At 32.1% G+C, this 14852-nt stretch overlaps 1 protein-coding gene across 1 annotated transcript in view; it reads right to left on the bottom strand.

Annotated features, from left to right (window-relative positions):
* Positions 1-3884: 3884 nt before the first annotated feature.
* LOC134256115 (arylsulfatase B-like) overlaps positions 3885-14852 on the bottom strand; it is a 24999-nt gene continuing 14031 nt past the window's right edge. Inside the window, exons 3-9 of the mRNA XM_062738725.1 lie at positions 11597-11626; positions 8465-8634; positions 7972-8083; positions 7150-7245; positions 5906-6149; positions 5660-5814; positions 3885-4257 (exon numbers count right to left, since the gene is read on the bottom strand). Of these exons, the coding sequence (XP_062594709.1) occupies positions 3989-4257; positions 5660-5814; positions 5906-6149; positions 7150-7245; positions 7972-8083; positions 8465-8634; positions 11597-11626 (1076 nt within the window). The 3' untranslated portion in view covers positions 3885-3988. The remainder of the gene's footprint in view (positions 4258-5659; positions 5815-5905; positions 6150-7149; positions 7246-7971; positions 8084-8464; positions 8635-11596; positions 11627-14852) is intronic.

Genomic DNA, 14852 nt, shown 5'->3' with positions numbered 1-14852 from the left:
ATTTTTTTTAATTAAGATAACTTAATTCCATGTAAAATATCACAAGAGACCTCTCAATTTATAATACAACTACGAGGGCTGTTCAATAAATAATGTCATCGGAGCTCGGAAAGAAACAAAAAACGCTTTTCAATGATTTACATGATGAATGATTTTCCTTAATATTCTCTTTTAATTAAAACACATGTCCATAACATTTTTTTCTAATGTCTGATTGTTTTAGAAAACATTTTTGAGTATGGTCCTTCGTCTACTGGAATATGGCAGATCCTATGATTTCCTGGACTTGTTTCCTCTTTCTGAAAGGTGTTTTTTCAAGTTTGAAAAATGAAACATGTCAAAAGGTGAAAGATCTGGCGTATATTGTTGATGTGACTAAACATAACTTTCTTATTATCCCCAAAACTCCTTTACTCTTCATGGCGTGTGGGTTTTAGACGCTGTCATGGAAAAATTTAATCTAGTGGATTCCTGATTATGGCTCTTTCCTCTCATAAACCTATCAATTTTTGGCAAAAAGTGTTTGCTTTCGAGACTCATCCAGTAATTGAACTGCCTCCCCGAATAAGAATTTGAACAACAAGACCACTATAATATCTAAGAAAATGGCATATAAATCTTGTCTTTGTGCTCTTGCAATTCTTTGCTTTTCTCGGACTTTTGCTGTTTTTGTCAGATGCATCTTATTGTAAATTTGTTTTGAGGGTATTAAGCAATGGATTCAAGTTTCATTATCTTTTCGAATTTCAGACAAGCGTGGATAACTACAATTTCTGATTTTTTAAAAAAGAATTTTTAGGTATTCTCACACGCTTTTGTTTTCACATATTTTTCAAAACATACGAGGGCTATTCAATAAATAATGTCCTCGGTGCTCAAAAAAAGCAAAAGACGCTTTTCAATGATTTAGTCTTAATGATTTAACTTACTAGATATTCTCTTTGAATTAAAAGACATGTCCGTAACATTTTTATCAAATTTCTGATTGTTTTTAGAACTCATTTTTGAGTATGGCTCTTCGTATACTGGATGATGGCAGATGCTATGATTTCTTAATTGGACTTGTTTCTTCGTTGTGAAAGGTGTTTCTTTAAGTTTGGAAAATGAACCAAGTCAAAGGGCTACATACAGGTCTGGCAAATATTATTGTGTGACAAAAAATTACCTTTCGGTTTGACCCCAATACTCCTTTACTTTTCATGGCTTGTGGGTTTTGACGCTGTCATGAAGAAATTTAATGCAGTGGATTCCTGATTCTAGTTCCTTCCTCTCCTAAACCTTTCGATTTTTTGCAAAAAAATTGCTCTCTAGACTCCTTCAGAAATTGAACTGCCTTTCCTAATAATTTGAATAACAGGACCACTAATATTTAAGAAAATGGCACATAAAACTGTCCTTGTCCTCTTGCAATTCTTTGCTCTTCTGAGACCTTGGCTGTTTCTGTCAAGTGCATCTTATTTTAACAAAAGTTTTGAGGGTAATAAAGCAATGGATTTATGTGTAGTTGTCTGTTTGAATTCCAGACAAACGTGGATAACCACGATTTCTGATTTTTTAAAATAATTGTTTAGATATTCATACACAATATCGTTTTCACTCATTTTTCAAAACATAGGGTGGTCACTGAGTATACTTAGCTTTCTTACTATCAAATATTTCTTTAAAATAGTATATCATTATTGTTCATTGAAATCCACCTGTTCATGTGTCTATAAAACAGCCATTGGTTGCTGTAAATTTCACAAATTTTAGTAAATATTTCTTTGGGTTTCTTATCAAGTTTTAAAGCTGCTTAAATGAAGCGTTTATTTTCTATCTAGTTTACCGAATCTTAACCATTCATTTTTAATGCAGTGTCTCAAATAGCCCTTGTTTTCCAGCTTCTCACAATGAAAATATGAGATGAAAAATGGTCATAAAAACTGATATCAGTTCATTAAAGATTCAATCATGAGAGAAAGTCAAGTTTTATGTCATATGATTTCTATGTTGTATATCATAGAGTTCAGGACATTATTTATTGAACAGCCCTCGTAGGGTGACTATTGAGTACTAAGCTATTTCACTGTCAAATTTCTTTAAAACAGTGTAAACTACCCCCAAAATGATGCCTATCACATTTGCTATTTGTCTTAAAGTCAATTTAAACATCATTAGTGATATTATGTTGAAGACTGGCAAACAGTTCATTGGTTGTTGTAAGTCCTTGTCGCCAAGGACGTTACCCATTTTTGATGCCCATTATATCGTTTTTGTTCATTGAAATCCACCTGCTCATGTGTCTATAAAACAGCCATTGGTTGCTGTAGATTTCACAAATTTTAGTGATTTTATCTCTGGGATTCTTAACAAGTCTTACAGCAGTTTTAATGAAGCGTTAATTTCACTCTAGTTTACTGATTCTTTATCATTCATTTTAAATGCAGTATCTCGAATAGCCCTAGTTTTCCAGCTTGTCACAATGAAACTATGTGAAGAAAAGTGGTCACATAAACTGTCATCAATTCATTAAAGATTCGGTCATGTGAGGAAGTCAACCTAAATGGCATATGATATCTATGTTGTATGCATCCACAGCAAATCTAGTTATGCAGTAGTGTGCAATCCTAGATGCATAACAAGTTTATATATATGGTATAGAGCTCATGCATTTTAAGTCAGTAAAGTTTAGTTTACCGGTAGGTAAATGGAATATTTTCAAACAGGTCATAACAAATTTAATAGCACGGTCACTCTTTCAAAAAATATAGATCAATAAAGGCTTCAAAAGAATTTTATTGGTTATTTATCAATATAATTTGTACAGCGACCATCAGAATTTCGGAGCATAACAAAGATCTGATTCTAATCAGATTGGTTAATTATATGCACTGTCCGGGAAAAAAATGCATCCATACAATTAAGGTTTATTTAAAGAAAAAGGGAATGTACATTGTCTGGCCTGTTCCAAAAAAGATATCTCTTTGGAAAGATTAGAACAAAGAAAACTGCTTCTTCAATAAAAATGGAAATCACAATTCAGCAAAGTTTTTTAGATTAAAATCACACACAAGTACCCTCAAATGAACACTTATGATCCTTATAAGGCGATCTGTTTATATTCAAAAGAAGCCAAATTAATTCGGAAACTTCTGATGTAAAGAACAGGTGCTGTGGTTTTCAATTCGATCTCAGGAAAGCTAAAGATCCGTATTTTAAAATTCGTTAACATGTTTATGTTTGTATACTTAATTTTAGAAGGGTTGTGGTTTTTATTAATAGTTTTTTTCCAGTGTGAAAATTAATGTAAATTACGAACTTATGTTATAGATATATCGACGTAAGAGTGTGCAAAAATAATAAAGATAAGATATTTGCTATATTTTTTCAAGGTCCTTTATTCACAATATAAAATCTAATAGTATGCTTGTAAATCAAATATACTCGTAAAAGTCATCCCAATTATTTCAAAAGAGTTAAGTGTTGTTTGTTCACTGAATTTTAGAACGATTGTTCTTACTGTTAATAGCTTTTCTTCAGTTTGAAACTTTATGTAAATGACGAACTTACGAACCAAAGCCGTTGTACTCATTCTGATTTCATCTATTTCAGTTACATGTGTATTTTGTGATTAGTAAAGGTCGTAATGATGGATAATTGATTTCCAACTTATCTGATATGAAAACTTGTTATATTACATACATGTGTAGTCTTCCAACAGTTTTGAGAGTTTCTGGTTACTGATTGCAAACCGTTATTTACAGACCTATTTTTGCATTATTTATTTTAAAAATCCAAAAAGTCTTTTTCTGTGACCTTCTGTTTAGACATCTCAATTAACGTAATATTGTAAAAAAGATAACATGCAATATCTTTTCAAGGTTCTTTATTCACAATATAAAATCTAGTTGTAAATCAAATATACTTGTAAAAGCCATCAACATAATTTCGAAGGTGCTAAAAGCTGGCTGTGTTTTATTGTTTCAGATATCGATGTTCTGTGAAACATTTACTCCCAGGGACCCCAGTAACCCCCGTGGTATTTGGGATCAGCTTTAGGGTCTATGTTAGGATACCGACAGGGAACCGCTGTCTTGTTATACTGGGCTAGTAGTTCCAACATATTCATTACCACGTGTTGCATAGTGCCAGAAACATCATTGTGTTCATTAGGATCTTCTGTGATATTGAACAACCAAATATTCTTTTCAGCTTCGTTGTTTACTTTTGGCATGTCTTGAGATTTCATATGAGGTGGTGGAACCCAACTTCCATTTCCTGGAATTGACACATTGATACCAGACTTTGTCATGTGGAATTATATTACTTGACATACAACTTTGTATATTTTGTTACCATTACTGCTATGAAAAATGCCCTTAAATCTATTTAAAATGATCGGATGAAACTACAATAATAGCACATCTGTTCATGACAGTATGCATTAAAAATAATATTGCATGGTGCAATATCCACTAATGATCCAATTTTGTTTAGGGATGATAATTTTTCCACTATTAATTGGAATAAAACAATATTCAAAGTAAATCATTCAATGCTACATCATTAGATGATTTTATGCCATTAGTAGTTACTTTCACACTTTTGGCTTATGCTGAAAGACAGAGTTCATTACAAAACTTGCATTTCGTAAAAGATTTTGTTGTCAGTTAAGCTTGCGGTACACATGTACCCTTCAAAAAGAATTTGGAATTCTCGATAAGGATTAGTATAAAAACTAGAGGTACTGTGAGCAATGAGCTCACTAAATGATATCTCCGCCTCCCATAATGTCCATGCTTTGCTATATATTGTTTTACGGTAACGTGTAAAGAGGAATAACTTGTGGTATCTAATGCTATTCAGAAGGCGCCATATCTCACGTCATAGGTAAGAATATAATGGCAATGTCCATGTTTTGCTGTGGGAAACCTAAAGTACGTGTCGGATCAAAAAGTAAAATAGGAGGTGCACAATCGCAATATGTAATAATGATTCTGTGAAAGTTTCATTAAATTTCGCTCAGTGGTATAAGAGGAGTTGCTGATAAGAGATGGGTACCCCAAAGCGAAACAGACAGATGGACGGACGGACGTACAGCTAGACGGACGTACAGACGGACGGACATACCGATTAAAGTATACCCTCCCACTTTTCAAGTATAACTAAAGGTACTGTAAGGAATAAGCTCAGTAAATGATACCCCCCGCCTCCCATATGAATATAATGGGAGTGTCCATGTTTTGTTGTGGGAAACTCAAAATATGTGTCAGATCAAAAAATAAAATACGAGGTGCACAATGGCAATATGTAATAAAGACTCTGTGAAAGTTTCATCAAATTTCATTTAGCGGTATGAGAGGAGTTGCAAATCAGAGATGGCTACCCCAAAGCGTAACAGACGGACGGACGTACAACTAGACGGACGTACATACGTACGGACTTATCGATTACTATATACCCTCACGCTTTTCAAGCGGGGGTATAATTACATATAACATAATCAAAACGTGTCCTCCTAGTTTTTTTAATGGCTTACATTTTTATTAAAATTGTACCATTGTTTCAGTTTTTAGATGCTTTAACCTTGCACAAGTGTCAAAAGTTACATTTGGAAAGAATAAACAGGGAAAAAACTCTCGCAACTGAAATGTGTTGCAAAATCTTATGTTACACTCACCAGGAAAACCTGTGACGAGCTTCCAGTCTCCCATTCGAACAGCAGCCCGTATTCTATTGTCAAATGGGCTTGAAAGCAGTCTTTGGCCCACTGGTGGGTAAAGTGGGTCTATGTTGTGTAAAATTGATTTTCTTTGACTGGGCGTTGACCCATCGCTACAAGACATGAGTTACATGTATATGAATAGCATTTTTCTTCGTATTCTTAAATTTCGATAAAATTCGGTAATTCATTGATAATTTGTACTTTATGGTTCTCCATTGATCTACTCCATCCAATGGTTGTGTTCCATTTAGATTACCACCAACCATTGACACAAGTGTGGGAAACCAGTCTGAGACATGAATTAGGTCTCGTGAAACGATCCCTTTTCTCTTCAACATCTGACCATGAACAAATCCTACGCCATGAACACCTCCTTCCCAGAGAGAGTCTTTCCATCCTCTCAGAGGATAGTTATTTCCTCCGGCATGGATTTGTCCCCCATTATCTGTAAAATACAAAACACACGATCTTCAACCTTCGGTAAAATAATTACAAAAGATATGAAAATGTCAAATTGTTTAAGCGATTCCAGTGAACGAAAATATTATACCTCTGTATAAGTTTTAGATATCAATGATCGAATTCGGAATTAAAAGAATTTTATCATCTTTCTGTATAATTGAGCATGTTTTTAGGTGTTGGAAATGCTTTTTCCCTGCCTAATAGATTTTCACAGACGTTCAACAAGATGTAAATTAGCATTTTTGCTATTGGAATTCTTTTGAAATAAAATTAATATCACAGCTAAAAAATTGATTTTTTTTAATGGAAAGGTAGATTTTTATTTGAACATTAAAATTCTTATTCATTTTAGGTAAATTATGGAGTCGACGTAGTTGAATATGTGTTTTCTTAATCCCAGTGCTGCAACTGACCTTTACCTTTTCGGTGACTGATCATTGCAAATAAATATATGTTAATTTTTTTTTTCCGCATCAAACTTTCTACCTTTGATTATGTCATAACACACGATACACGTGTCTTTATTTATTTTTTGTTTGGAAAAAATATATAATAGGTAACAGACAATATTAAAATTAAAACAGAAGAAATCTTCTGAAATAGAACCACGAACAGGTCTGATTTACATTAAGGACAAATGATACAAACAAAAAATGGATGCCTGGGTTGTCATACACCTGTATTTGTTTTGGTCTAATTTCATTGCAAATGATGCAAATAACAAATTCATGGAATATGAAGAAATTGTAAACCTTCTGTGATCTTCAAAAGTATACCCTTCTTAAACCATTCTTATTAATCTATACAAATATTTTTCACTTAAAATCCTTTTTTGTGAAATTTCGAATAAAAAATTAAAAAGTACGCGGTGAAACATTTTCATTTTACTCATTTAAACATGGCCCAAGTTGTTATTTTCAATTTTTTTTTTGACAAAAATTTGTTTGTATCATCTGTCCTTAAATAAAAAGTACTAATTTTACCTGTAGAAAACACCATTAGAGTATTATCCCACATCCCTTTCTGTTTGAGAACATCCGTAAGGTTTCCTATAGCCTCGTCCATAGCAGACACCATCCCTGAAAATTTACAATGTCTAGAAAGGATACTTTAAAAATATATTGATTTCGTCATCTGACAGGCAAGAGGCGCAGAATCACAAGCAAATCATTAATTTTCGTTAAGGTTTAATTTTTGTTGTTTTCTAAGTATGAAGAGACACACAAATTTAAGACCACCACGAACTGTTAAATTTGATATGCATTACTACTACACATATTTCCGACCACCAAATAAAATCCACACAAAACAATATTTTTCCTTAAAACCTCGAAAATTTGACCATTCGAAAATATGTGATTTTACGGTATGTCGGTTTTTTAAGAATTTATTTATTGATAAAGTATGTGCATGTTTTCATTAATTCTTAAATTGTTATTAAACGTCTAGTACTTTCAACATTCAAAAGTTTCGTTATATTCTTGAACATTGCCATTTTCATTTTTATTGATTAAAATAAATGCACGAACAACTGTGCAATTTCATTAATTATATTACAATAAAGATCCAAAAGTAATACAGTTTAAAGGGAAAATAATTTAACATTCGAGAATGAATTTTATCTGTTTATAAATTTGGCTTACATCATCAAAATATAAATGGCTATTAACAACAATTTATTCCATTGCTCAGTGAATTTGGTGTACATTTTCGAAAAAAATTGGCTTGCAACCAATCGCATTAAACTGTTATTGATTTTTGTGTATACTATCATTATTAGAATTGACTTGCCACATAATTATTACCAGCATATGTTCTTCTTTGCACATCCTTTATATGCATATAGGGCTGTATGTATTTCTCTGGTACCTGAAGCGGGCCATGTACGGATTGGAATGGGAGATACAGGAATAGAGGCTGTAAAGTAAAGCCATTTTATTGTATATCATATACTCGACAAAAAATAAACCTTCGTCACTATCTTTAATATCATTACAGACAGTATATGATGGTCTTAATTTAAAAAAACAATGTAAAAAAACATTTTTTATATCTATCCGTCGTAGAAAATGTAATGCTTGTTTATTCAAATTGAAAAAAGGGAATTAAATAATTTATTATTCTAAGGTTCTTTATTGAAGTACGAACAAAATACTGATATTGTTAAGATACATATTTGATAAGATGATAAGATCCAACTTGGAAGGCAAGGTCATTTCATAATATTTGACATATTGTTTCTCCAATGCTTTCATGAAAGAATACATGTATTAATTAGAAGACGAATTTTAAAAATACCTGATTTGTATTGTGGTTTTTGACAACATCGGCTGCTTTCTGAGAAAATAAATGAGCCGAGTACACTCCAGAATAGTTGGCTGGGCTTGTATTTTCATGTAAATCTGTACCACACATTTTCCCAAAACATCGCTCGTGTGTGAAGTAGTCCTCGGCCCCTGTCAGGTATCCTACAAAAGTAAAGAAAATCGGGGCTGAAATGATAGGTAATCAAAGATTACATTACTTACATTATCTAAAAGGCAAATAGTGTTAAACGATATACAGCTGTAAATGATGACCCTATATTTGTCTCAAATATCAACTGAAATTAAAATTTTGAAGTTTTTTCTTGTTTTAATGACGTAAGTTTCCCAGAATGGTCCTCCTTGATGACGTTTTCTTTCGTGGTTTATTAAATTTACATAATTAATTCCTTTTTCTAGCAATTTTAGAACAAGAAAACGTTAATTCTTATGGCATAAAAAGTCAAACCACTACAAAATCTTTGTGCAAATGATGTACAGCTCAGGTTTTTAGAAACTTTGAAATGGACATTCTCGATTTTTTCTTTCTATTCAATCAATCAGAAAATGAATATTTAGCACCAGGAGCATGGATAGGAGTGTGCCTTTCTAGATGTATCGTTTAAAATGTTTGGTCAGTATATGCCAAACTGGGAATTTTTTAAAAGGATTTATCCACACACATAGTCCATCCCTGGTAAATTTCCGTAAATAGGGTGAAGAATTTTATTTTGCGAAAAAGTTTTTATTTACCTATGGATATACACTGTAATGATAATGTCGATAATGTTTGAAATCTTTCCAGTCCACAGTGTAATAATGTAAATGTGATGGGACTTTTGAAACTTTTAAATAGTCTTCTTGAAAAGGCCAAGAAGAATTTTTGATTAGAAAACTATATAGGGACAGCCATCTCCCTATGGATGTAATGATAATCATAGGCTTTTTAAATCTTTCCGCACAGTTTTATAATGAAAATGTCCACAGTAATAACAATGGCTTTTCCTTAAACTTCAATATGCCAATAAAGGAATTGACGCGGTTAATATAAGTAATATTCTTAATCACAATAGGGTCCAGTCTTGAATTCCACCATATTTCACGTTAAAGACTACACCTTGTATTTCCTTCAAATATACCGAGGCCCCGCTGTCACACTTTTGCTGACAAAAAAAATCTTCTCTGCTCAAAGGCCCTGAGTGCCGACATAATCCTACATAATTGTGTTCATGGCAAGTGGTGGCTTCTCCATATGAGTGAAAAATTCTATAGTAGTTAATAATACAATAAATCAATTTTTAATAATGTAAATGTGATTGGACTTTTTAACCATACACAGAGACGTATTACTCATAAATATTATGTTCTGTAAAATAAACCTGCAATACACGAAGACGTCTCTTTTGATTCAATGTATGTAAATCAACAGTAAAGTCGCATCATTTTTAAAAGAGATACTGAACTCTGTTCCTTTGAAAACTTTTAAATATCCTTCTGTGAAAAGGCCAGAAGTGAAAAAAGAATTTGATTCCATGATCGTCACTAGAATATAGGCTCGGGTTTGTGATCATGGATATTGCATATCATAGGCCATTATATAAATTGTATTTTAGCATTAAATTCGATTTTTTCTTCATTTCATCTATTGATGATACTAATCCCAATACTACCATAAATGTATTATATTTGTAATGACACACTATACAACATCAAAATCTAAGGAAGAGGAATTCTTAAAAATTTCAATATTCCCGTGAATAAATATTTTTAATATTGTATTAGCCATAAAATGTTAAAATCGATATATATTTGTTAACACTTCATAAAAATGTTATTTAAAGATACATTGCGGGTTCCAGAAAAATTTTCCCAAGTCTCTTTTGGAAATTAGCCTCATAAGATAATGACAGTACTAGTAAAGGAAAAACTTCAGGAGTACTGTGCAACAATATATTCAAGAAGTCGTGTGAATCAGATAAATGTGGATACTCAAAAATTCCAAAGAACTTTTGGACAATTTGAAATCACAAGATTTTACAAAAAATCAACAGCTTAAAAACTTCCGACTTTTCAACTTTATATACAACCATTCCCCACGATAAATTAAAGTCCATGCATTATGATATCAGTGACAACTGCTTTTTTAATAAAAATGGTTTTTTGTGATTTACTTACCTGGCTTTTGATAATTTGCAAAATTATTTTGTTTAAATTGCAGATTTTGATATCTGCACACACAATGGTTTTCCAGTTGACATCAAGAAATGCTTGAGTTTCTCAAACAATATTTATGTGGTTATTGGAGATTTGTATTCCAAAAATCTATTTTTCCCGGGTACCAATTGTGCTCCGTTATTAGGTCCACCTATTTTTATATTATATAAGCAGAATTTGTGCAAAATCTTATGCGTGAAAATGAAGAAAACACTTGCTGTGGCCTTCAACAATCATCATACAATATATTAGATATAGTATACAAATTAACAATGGTGATTTCCATTCCTACGTCGAAATATATTGGTCAGCTTAAGATAAAACATACCACAATTCAATCCGTTTCATACTTGGATATTTTATTTCAAAAAGACATTAATGGTTCTAACAACCAAGCTATATGATAAACGTGATAACTTAAACTTTTCTATCGTCAAATTCCCCTAGACTTATGTGTTACCTTCATCACCTGCCATATGGGTGTTGCTATTGATTCGATAAAATCTTGCTCTACGTATGAACATATTAAAACGAGGTAAATAATTGACAAGCAAATTGATGAAACAAGAATATCAGCCGTCTCGTTTAAAGTCATCAATTCGTAGGTTCTATGGTCGATACAATGACCTTGTCAGCAAATATAATTTTTCATTGAGTCAAATGCTGACTGATATTTTTCATACTAATTGTTAGTCCATTGTTTATACAATGAATTGACGCAGAAAAACTTTCTTTCCTGAATGAAAGGACACACGGCGGGTGTGACCGGTCGCTAGAATGCTTAACCTCCATGGCACTGATCCCCATATCTGATGTTTCGGAAGTACTGTTTGCTCTGCTCTAATTTTGTATTGTTTTATGGACGTTGAGATATATTGCTAAAATCCATATCCTTTTTACTAGACTAACTTACCAAAGTAAGAGTCGAACCCTCTGCTTGTCGAAAAATATTCCTTTTTATAAGCGTGAACCATTTCCCCATCCGCGTGATAATACCCGGCTTCTTTGATTTTATTGTTCGGGCTGTAGGGGTAAACCGTTAGGTTGGGGAGGACTCACTACCTGATGCTACAAGGCAATGGAATTTAATATATAAAAAAAGATTACTAATCAAGATGCCATCATGTACCTCTCAAAACACGTATATATTTGACAACAAAAATTGATATTCCACCATATACTTATTCTTTTGGCAAACGATACAAAAATATCATTCATACCAAGTTGCAATTGGTTGTATTATTCTAAAATGACTATATAAACGTTAAATATTGTAAGTAATCTTTTTATGTTTATGTGGAAAAAATGAAGATAATATCATTTCAGTAAAAAATAACATGAAAAAATTCCAATGCTGATGTTAGTACATTGTCCTTAATCATTTGTTATGCTAATCTTGGTTTCTATTGACCATTAATGTATTATTATGTGGTGATGTTAAGTGCTGTTTACAGATAAATTAACAGTAAATTCTTGCATTTTTTCATTTTTAGCTCACCTCAACAAAGTTGGGGGAATGATGTATTACATTATATTGTAAGGTTATTTTTTGGAGCAGTTTTCTTTTTATTATTTTTTCTTATATTGATTAGACATGCATGGTATTATATAGTGTGTTTCATTGTACCAGTCAAAGTTTCAGATGCTGCAATTTCAGCAAAGAAATGACCAGGTTTGTTTTTATCAATAAACATTTTTGGTGCAATTTTTTTAAAACCCATTTTACGGAATAAAAGCAGCTAATACCAAACTTGCATTTTCTGATACTTTAATATGCACAATAAAGGAATTGACTCGGATGCTGAATATAACCTACATTTTCTTAATCACAAAAGTTTTTGTATTCCATATTTCAAGTTAAAGATAAGCACCTTGTATTTACTACAAATTGACATCGATGATTAAGGATGCTACTCCAAACTTTTCAATTACTAAGATTACATTTTCCTGGATAGTGAACAGGTTAAACATTTTGGTGCTTTCATTTTAATTATATGAATTATGAGCCCTATGTTGACTAAACTTGCATGGATGATTCATATAAGGATGCATACTACCAGGCTTGCTTTGGATGCTGAATCTGACCTACATTTTCCAGTTGAGTGAACAGGTTAAAGTTTTTGGTGCAGGTCTCATTTCCAATTAACTATAAGCCCTATGTTGAACAAACTTGCATGGATGATAGATCAAAGGATGCATACTACCAGGCTTGCCTTGGATGCTGAATCTGACCTACATTTTTGGGTTGAATGAACAGGTTTAAGTTTTTTGTGCAGGTCTCATTTCTAAGATACTATGAGCCCTATAATGACTTAACTTGCATGGATGATACATCTAAGAATGCATACTACCAGGCTTGCTTCAGATGCTGAATCTGACCTACATTTTCCGGTTGAGTGAACAGGTTAAAGTTTGGTGCAGATTTCATTTCCAAGTAACTATGAATTCTTTAATGACCAAACTTGCGTGGATGATACATCTAAGGATGCATACTACCAGGCTTGCTTTGGATGCTGAATCTGACCTACATTTTCCGGTTGAGTGAACAGGTTAAAGTTTTTGGTGCAGGTTTCATTTCCAAGTAATTACATGAATTATGAGCCCTATGTTGACTAAACTTGCATGGATGATTCATATAAGGATGCATACTACCAGACTTGCTTTGGATGCTGAATCTAGCCTACATATATATATATATATATATATATATATATATATATATATATATATATATATATATATATATATATATATATATATAAAGGATGCATACTACCAGGCTTGCTACGGATGCTGAATCTGAAATACATTTTCGGGTTGAATGAACAGGTTTAAGTTTTTTGTGCAGGTCTCATTTCTAAGATACTATGAGCCCTATAATGACTTAACTTGCATGGATGATACATCTAAGAATATATTCAAGAAGGCTTGCTTCAGATGCTGAATCTGACCTACATTTTCCGGTTGAGTTGAAAGGTTAAAGTTTGGTACAAAAATCATTTCCAAGTAACTATTAATTCTTTATACCAAACTTGCGTGGATGATAAATCAAGGATGCATACTACCAGGCTTGCTTCGGATGCTGAATCTGACCTACATTTTGTGGATGAGTGAAAATGTTAAGTTTTTGATGCAGGTTTCATTTCCAATTAACTATGAGCCCTATAATGAGCAAACTTGCATGGACGATACATCTTAGAATGCATACTAATGGACTTGCTTTGGATGCTGATTTCGACATACATTTTTCAGGTAATGGACCAGGTAAAAGTTATGGGTGCAGGTCTATTACCAAAAAATTATAAGGCTTATATAACATTGTATAAACCAAACTTGCACAAATGATGCATCAAGGGATGAAAACTCAAATTTGCTTCAGATGCTGGATTTTAATTACATTTTCATGAAGAAGATCTGGTTTAATTTTTTTTATATAGGTCTATTTCAAAGTATCAGATCAAAATTGCTTAAATATTTTCATTATTGGAATGTACACTTTTTGTTGGTTAATTGTGTGACTTTGCCTTACTTAAAGACAACATTCGTTGAGGTGAGCTCTGTAATCTCTGATTACCTATGTTTTAAATTAATGGATAGTTTTCAAATAATTTAAAACCACTTGCACGGGTGCTATTCATTTATCGACTGATTTTTATGAGTACATGTACTAGCTGAAATTCCGCACAAGCCGCAAGCGTTCGCGAAAATCATTTCGTTTTCACTGCTGACAGTTCTATATGGGGCACCGTTTTAATATTTTTAAAGTATTTTCTGATATCATAAAATCATTTCCTGATATGAAAAATTCGATTTTTCGATATCAAAAAATCATTTTTTGATATCAGAAAATAAACAAGATTTTTTAAATCAAAAATTCGAATTCTGATTAAAAAAAATCATTTTTTGATATCAAGAATTCGAATTTTTGATATCAGAAAATGATTTTCTGATATCAAAAATCTATTTCTTGATATCAAGAATTAATTTTGATATCAAAATATATTTCTTGATATCAAAAATTCGAATTTTGATATTAATATTTTCTTTTTTGATATCAGAAAATACCTTAAAAATATTCGTATTAAAACGGCGTCTCATAGTTCTAATCATATCAAAAAGTATCTTGTAGTTTTTAACTGACAGTCAATCATTATGAGCTAAAGGATAAA

This window comes from Saccostrea cucullata, unplaced genomic scaffold (assembly GCF_032062105.1).
Source record: "Saccostrea cucullata isolate Sc308-1 unplaced genomic scaffold, CSIRO_AGI_Scuc_v1 ctg141, whole genome shotgun sequence".
Taxonomy (NCBI): Eukaryota; Metazoa; Mollusca; class Bivalvia; order Ostreida; family Ostreidae; genus Saccostrea; species Saccostrea cuccullata.
Note: the sequence above shows the minus strand (reverse complement) of the source record. Positions and strands in the feature narration are given on the sequence as shown.